A 7,446-nucleotide genomic window follows, 5' to 3' on the forward strand; every position below is an offset into this window, starting at 1 on the left:
ATGTCGCACTCAACCATGACAGTACGTTTCTTTACTAAACCCAAACCCCTAGGGGAGACCCTTACCGAAAGCGCCATGGCGAACACTCCCAAATTACCAAACGGGTTTTTGAAAGCCGAGCCAACCACTGGAAGCGCACCGGCTGATGGCCATGGACACCGCGACGGCTCTAAACAACTCCAGAAAATAAAGGACGGTATCACCTTCGCAAACCAAGACTTACTTCCCAGGCTCCCCATCCCCGATATTGAAAACACATGCAATCGATATCTGGAGATTTTGGCCCCCCTACAAACCGTCAAGGAACAGGAGGAGACAAAGGCTGCTGTGAATGATTTTCTCAAATATGAGGGTCCAGAGTTACAGGATAAACTAAAGAATTATGCGAACTCGAAATCAAGTTATATTGAACAATTTTGTGAGTCCTAATAACATTTTATACCTTTTCCAATTCATTTGGTTAAAACAGATGCTGATATGTTAATCCAGGGTATGATTCTTATTTGAATTACGATAACCGTGAGTTTGTAGCCTGATTCCCCCCTGGGCTTTTCGTTCTCGAACCCTGCTTATATGGGGTTTAGCTGTTGTTCTTAATCTCAATCCCTTTTTCCTTCTGGAGGATGATCCTACTCCCTCGAGGAACAACCAGGTCACCCGGGCAGCCTCCTTGGTAGTGTCTGCATTGTCGTTTGTTCGAGCTGTTCGAAGAGAGGAGCTGGCTCCAGATACAGTTCGGGGGAAACCTCTCTGCATGTTCCAATACTCAAGATTGTTTGGCACAGCTCGCGTCCCAACCAATGATGGTTGTATCATTGGTCAAGATTCATCCGCTAAGCATATGGTTGTTCTTTGTCGGGGACAGTTTTATTGGTTTGACGTTCTGGATGACAACAACGATCTACTTATGAGTGAAAGAGACATATCACTCAATCTTCAGGTAATTATTGAAGATGCAGAGCAGACGCCAATTCAGGAAGCCGCTAAGGGTGCGCTTGGGGTGCTCAGCACCGAGAATCGGAAAGTTTGGTCTGGTTTGAGAGATATTTTGACTAAAGAGGAGGGATCTAACAATGCTGAATGCTTGAACATCGTCGATACGGCTCTATTTGTTCTCTGCCTGGATTCTACAGAGCCTTCAAACACAGCTGATCTCTGTGCCAATATGCTTTGCGGCACAAACGAGGTGGTGCGGGGGGTACAAATCGGAACCTGCACAAATCGATGGTATGACAAGCTGCAAATCATCGTCTGCAAGAATGGCAGCGCTGGCATCAACTTTGAACACACCGGTGTCGATGGCCACACGGTGCTCCGATTTGCTAGTGATGTCTACACCGATACGATTCTCCGTTTTGCCCGGACAATCAACGGCCAGTCGCCAAGTCTCTGGGCAACTACCAGCCCACCCCCTTCCAAACGGAGCGCAGAAAGCTTCTCTTCACATGCCAGCACAACCCCGCACAAACTAGAATGGGACATGGGCCCCGAACTCAGCACCTCCCTCCGCTTTGCCGAATCCCACCTGGCCGACTTACTCCACCAGCACGAATTCCAAGTCCTCGATTTCAAGGGTTACGGTAAAAACTTCATAACGTCCATGGGGTTGTCTCCCGATGCCTTTGTCCAAATGGCCTTCCAGGCAGCCTACTTCGGCCTCTACGGCCGTGTCGAAAACACCTACGAACCCGCCATGACCAAATTCTTCCTACACGGGCGCACCGAAGCCGTGCGAACCGTCTCGAACGAATCCGTCGAGTTTGTCCAGACGTTCTGGGGCGACCGGCCCGCAGCTGAGAAAGTCGCTGCACTCCGCAAAGCTACGGAGAAACACACGGCCATGACGCGCATCTGCTCGCAAGGCCATGGACAAGATCGACACCTGTATGCCCTTTATTGCCTCTGGCAGCGCTCCATGGAGGACGGGCGGGGGATGATCAATAGCGACATCCCAGCCATGAACGGGTATTCCGCCAGCCACGTCGACACGGGATCGACAGTCGAGACAACTCCGGCCGCAGACCCGGTCGGCATCCCCACTCCGGCCCCCGCCCCGAGGCCGGTGACATCAGGGCTCTCCAACTCCACCCCCTCCGACGACGGCGTGCTATCATCCAGCTACGCCAGCTCGGGAAGCCTACGCATAAACCACCCGCCGCGAGTGCCCGCCATCTTCAGCGACAGCGGCTGGGAGAAGATCAACACTACCATCCTCTCGACGTCGAACTGCGGGAATCCGAGCCTGCGGCATTTCGGCTTCGGGCCGACGAGCGGCGACGGGTTCGGGATTGGGTATATCATCAAGGACGATTCGATTAGTATCTGTGCGTCGTCGAAACATAGGCAAACTACGAGGTTTATACAGAGCCTTGAGGCGTATTTGTATGAGATTCGGAAGTTGTTGAGGGCTACGCAGCCGAAGGGGGTTGTGCCGGCTAGCGCGAGGGAGAGGGAGGTTATTGCTGCTGGTGGTGGGATGGGGGAGAAAGTGATCAAGGGAAAGGGGAGGGCGGTGCGGGCTGATCCACACATGGTGGGGAGGGAGTCGGAGACAGTGATGGTGGATGGCGAGGAGGTAGGGGATGATGGGATGGGTGGATGTAAGTTCCCCCCCCCCCACCCCTTCTCCTGCTCTCATTATTAGAGCAGCTGTTCTTTTTTATCATTTAGAGTTGATATGCTAACTAATTATGTTGCAGATGGATTTTTCGACGCGGGGATCTTGTTGAATGCGCTGAAAGCGTCGCCGGGGGATCTTCGGGATATGCCTCCTAAGCGGAGGCTGATAGGAAAGCAGTTGCAGTTGAATGAGTATTGAGGGGTCTATATTGGTGACGTGTATTTTTTTTTTCTTCTTTTTCTTTTTTGTAATTTTTTTTTTTCTTCTTTTTCTTTTTTGTAATTTTTTTTTTATTGATATCTGTATTTGTCTCTACATCTACAATAACTAGAGAGACAAACTGTGCACTAAAAACGTTCACAGTAATGCGAACACTGATCCTGTGCATCTCATCAAAATTGCAAAGTATTTCCATATATTATGAAAAACAAGTAAAACAAGCGTAGCATGCCTGTGAATACTTTGTTCATTTTAATTTTCATTTCTTTCTCGACCTTTTCCTCTTTCAGTTTTTCTTCTTTTCGGTTATGTTTGATATCATGTCCCCCCCATTTTTTTTCCCCCTCCTCCTTTCATTTACGGATGGGATGGTACTTAGTCAGGTGGGTTTTTATTCCCATGGACTTGCTTACCCTGGTTCGATCTAAGACCGCAAATCCATAACCACAACTTACAGCGCAACATATGACGCGGAATTGGCGAATAGGGATTCATTAGGCATAGTTTTTATTTATTTTGGTTTTTATTATTTACCAGGGATAAATAACAACTAACTCCACAAATGCATGTCTTCCGTGCAGATGCATAAATTAACTACGCAGTCTCCCTGGCTGGTTCGATTTCTCAGAAGAAACGCGAGCGAAGCAGCAGTCGATCGCTAAACTTATCTAGTCAGAAGTAACTAGCCTCTTGGGAGTGACAATCGACTAGCAGACTGGCCTTGACTTGCAGACTGCATGCTGCGGGACTGCAGCCGTCGAGTTGGAAACTGGACTGGGCTTGCCGGGACTAAAGTGAAGAACTGTTTTCTGGATGGAGCGGGGATGCCGTTGATTGGAGGAGGTTCGTGGGAAGGGGTGAGAGAACTGCTGTTGGAGTGTGTAGTCTATGCGCTGGAGAGGGTTAACCCCGGAAAATTGAAATGTGCTCCGTAGAGGAGGAGGGGGAAGGGGAGGAAAACGGCGATTGGAAAGCATTGAAACTAAATTACATCTGATAACTTTAATAACCTATAGTTATCCTTTCTAACTTTGAAAAACCCCAATTTTCTCCATGAGGAGCGATCTCCATCTCCAACTCCCCCGCCTTTGATGTAGCCGGACAGTCACCGTATGAATTCCATCGTACGACTTTTTGCGGTGCTATTAATAGTTTCCAACCAGTTGCGCCAAAGGAGGTTTCTGCCAAACCAAGTTGTTCGTTTGTTTCGCAGCTGCAGATAATCCGGTCCCGAGGCAAAGTCTCGTTGCCCTTTTCCCCGCCTCCTTGTTCAGCCGCTGCCAACCAGCCAATCAGGCGGGAGCGGACAAGGGATAATCCGGTCAGGCAGCGAGGAACAAGAGTCTGCAGGCAAAGAAGAACAAGAGCGCGCGCGGACAAATGCCAGGACAAGTTCACACTGGCCTGTGGAGCTGGAACTACTTTAATTGCTACTTAAATTTGCAAGCCCTCTTTTATCTCGGAGCGGCCTCCTCTTAGTTTCTTTCTAAAGCCTTTGTCTTTTGCTACCGCTTGTGTCGTGTGTCTTGACTGTTATCTCTTCCATCTGTCTTTCAAGATAGCCTCAGGCAGGCGGCCTCTCTTCTGGGGGGAAAACAAATAACTCTATGAACCGCAACATCAATCGATCTGTTCACGTCCTTTAGGTAAGTATTGTAGTTGACTTTTCTTTTTTTTTTCTTTTTTTTTTTTTTAATAAACTTAAGCCTTCTCTGGTTTTATCGTGTTCATTCCCATCCCTGGGATTGCTTGTCATCGTCCCCCCCTTGCCCTCCCTCCCCAATCCCCATCCCGACATCGGGTTCTGCGCCCTTTGCCCGCCTATCGTCACACCGCTATGCCGGGTTGGGCCTGGCGGGGGCTCTCCCTCCTCCGTCAGCCATTCGTTGGGCGCCCATCCCGCCGGTTCCTCCTCCTGCCCAGTTACCACGGGGATGCCAGGGCCTTCCTCCTCACCACTGGCAGAGGCAGAGGCAGCGGCAGCGGCAGCGGCAGCGCCAAGTCGACTCCACCCTGCTCGATGAACGAACTGACTGCTGCAGCTGCCGTCCCTCGCAGCGGAAGAACTACTCTCCCGGCTCTCCACCTCCTAACCACCTCCTGTACTCTATACTTTCTACTGCTGCTGCTGCTGCTGCTGCTACTACTACTACTACTACCCTACTACCAACCACTACCACTACCACCGCTACTCCTACTGCTGCCACTACTCCTCCTCTTTCCATACCTTATGCTATACTCCTACTTCTAACTACCACTCACCTTCTGCCGTCCCCATAGCTAGAGCATCCCCCGATATACTTCTCCCTTCCCCGCCTCCCCCAGTATCAATCTCCTGCTCTCGGATTCGTCAATTCCCCTACCTCTCCCCTCTCTACTCTACCCCTCCGAGGACCGCGGGGAAGACCCTTATCCCTCCATCCGGCCGTCAAACCAGCGGTCGCCCCTCCAAAGAAAAATAATTGTTCAAGATACGAAATTACAATTTAATAAATACAAATTAATAACACCAAATTATTAGCAGAGGGTATTTAATCCCCAGCCAGAGAGAGAGAGAGACCCTTTACTTACCGTCCAAAAAAAAAAAAAAAAAAAAAAAGAGAAGAAGGAAAGAAAAGGAAAAAAAAAAAAAAAAAAAAAAAAAAAAAAAGGAGGCCATGGCCGACGCTGTTTCATCCGTCGAAGCCATGGCTCCCTCCTGCCCGCTGCCAGATCCCACTCCCACCAACACCGCCAATATAAACAATACCGCCTCCATGACCCCTCCATCCAGCGCAGACGGAGACAAAGTTGGGGAGAAGACCTCTCCAGGGCCCTCGATCGCTGCCTCTGCTACCACCCCTTCTACGTCCTCCTCTTCATCCTCCTCAACCACCTCAGACCTTTCCGACATGGATCTCGATTCCAATGCGAATACCACAACTACTGCGCCTGACTCGACTACAGCTGCGGATGAGATTTTTCCGGATCACTATTACGGAGGGGGGAGGATTCCGGTATTTAAACCTGTTAGTATATATACCTTGATATCTTTATGTCTTTATGACTTTGGTTCCATGTCACTGACGTATTGCTGCTTTAGACAATGGACCAATTCTGCGATTTTGCTTCCTTTGTACGCAAAGTCGATCACTACGGGATGAAGTCCGGGGTGATCAAGGTTATCCCGCCTAAGGAATGGTAAGTGGTTTCTTCTTTACCTGCGTTTATTTACCTCTGATGTCCTTTCCTCAAACCGCTCTCTGCTGCGCTGAACATTATCTGCAATCATGGCAACTAATGCTATCCTGTCATAGGACCGATGCACTTCCACCCCTCGAAGAAGCAATCAAAACTATCCGTGTCAAAAACCCAATCATGCAAGAATTCCACGGATCGCATGGCACATTCACCCAGGCCAATATCGAAAAACAACGCTCATATAACCTGCCGCAATGGAAAGCGCTGTGCGAGGAGAGTAGTCATCAACCCCCCGCCCGACGCGGCGAGCGGAGACGGAACCAGGAAAAGGTGACCCGTGGTGGTGCGTACAAGCAACAATCTAGATCTAATTCGCAGAGGCGGAAACCGGGGCCGAAACCTAAGCGCGTAGAAATAGTGGACAACAACAACAACAACAACAACAACAACAACAACGCTGTCAAACCTAGAGAGGATTCCACAGAGGCCCATGTGGATAAGTCAAAGCCGGAAAGCCCTCCAACCCCCGTCTCTCCGGAATCCAGACCCATGGAAACCAAGACAGAGGTACTTAGTGATAGAGAGGTCTTACCGCCTCCTAAACCTAAAGGAAGACAGCCCAAATCCGTCTCTGCCAGGAGAAAATATAACCGTGGCGACGCTGCGGATTACATTGATGAGGAAGCCTTCAAAGATTTCGACTACCGACTTTCTGGCACCGAGGAATTCACCCCTGAACGATGCGAGGAGCTGGAAACTGCCTATTGGAAATCACTCATGTATAACAACCCCATGTACGGCGCGGATATGCCTGGGTCTCTCTTCGACGATAGCGTAACTTCATGGAATGTTGCCAAACTGCCAAATCTATTGGATATTCTTGGACAGAAGGTTCCCGGTGTCAATACTGCCTATCTGTATCTGGGAATGTGGAAGGCAACCTTCGCCTGGCACCTCGAGGATGTCGATTTGTATAGTATCAATTATATACACTTTGGCGCACCGAAGCAGTGGTATAGCATTTCCCAAGAGGATTTGGGAAAGTTTGAAACTGCAATGAAGAGTGAGCTTCTGTTTCTCCCCCCCCCCCCCCCCCCCCCAAAACCTCCCCAAAATGTTTCTCCTTTTCAGGTGGAGGCTCTCATTCTGACCAATGAATCTGATATTTTTTTGTCAAATATTGATTCCTCAGGTGTCCCAAAGACTTTACCAAAATATGATGGATTCCCCCCCCCAAAAACCAGAACGCTTCCCCCCAGTCTAAATGCCAATTCCTGTGTTAATGAGTAACGGCTGTCCGTTCCCTACCAAGGAGAGATATGACCTTCTAACAGAAGAAATCCTCTATGATAATTATGACGCCTTTCGAACAGTCTCTCGGCTAGTTTTTCTGCCTGGACGCGAGAAGATCGAGCTCACCCCGGAGC

The 7,446-nt window shown here is 49.4% G+C and overlaps 3 protein-coding genes across 3 annotated transcripts in view; all 3 read left to right on the forward strand.

Annotated features, from left to right (window-relative positions):
• On the forward strand, window positions 1-2,818 carry PAAG_03062 (carnitine O-palmitoyltransferase; the record flags this gene model as incomplete). Its single annotated transcript, XM_015844836.1, has 4 exons — window positions 1-418; window positions 490-519; window positions 585-2,600; window positions 2,700-2,818. 4 exons carry the CDS (start codon window positions 1-3, stop codon window positions 2,816-2,818), a joined length of 2,583 nt encoding a protein of 860 aa, XP_015702042.1.
• A 1,858-nt stretch (window positions 2,819-4,676) lies between these two features.
• Window positions 4,677-5,301, forward strand: PAAG_11687 (hypothetical protein; the record flags this gene model as incomplete). The annotated part of the gene is made up of 2 exons (XM_015847286.1): window positions 4,677-4,941; window positions 5,120-5,301. 2 exons carry the CDS (start codon window positions 4,677-4,679, stop codon window positions 5,299-5,301), a joined length of 447 nt encoding a protein of 148 aa, XP_015703075.1.
• Window positions 5,302-5,496: 195 nt separating this feature from the next.
• Window positions 5,497-7,446, forward strand: part of PAAG_11688 (hypothetical protein) — a gene marked incomplete at both ends in the record, with an annotated part of 5,768 nt that continues 3,818 nt past the window's right edge. The window contains 3 exons of the mRNA XM_015847287.1: window positions 5,497-5,847; window positions 5,922-6,019; window positions 6,136-7,082. Of these exons, the coding sequence (XP_015703076.1) occupies window positions 5,497-5,847; window positions 5,922-6,019; window positions 6,136-7,082 (1,396 nt within the window). The remainder of the gene's footprint in view (window positions 5,848-5,921; window positions 6,020-6,135; window positions 7,083-7,446) is intronic.

Source organism: Paracoccidioides lutzii, assembly GCF_000150705.2.
Source record: "Paracoccidioides lutzii Pb01 unplaced genomic scaffold supercont2.8, whole genome shotgun sequence".
Taxonomy (NCBI): Eukaryota; Fungi; Ascomycota; class Eurotiomycetes; order Onygenales; family Ajellomycetaceae; genus Paracoccidioides; species Paracoccidioides lutzii.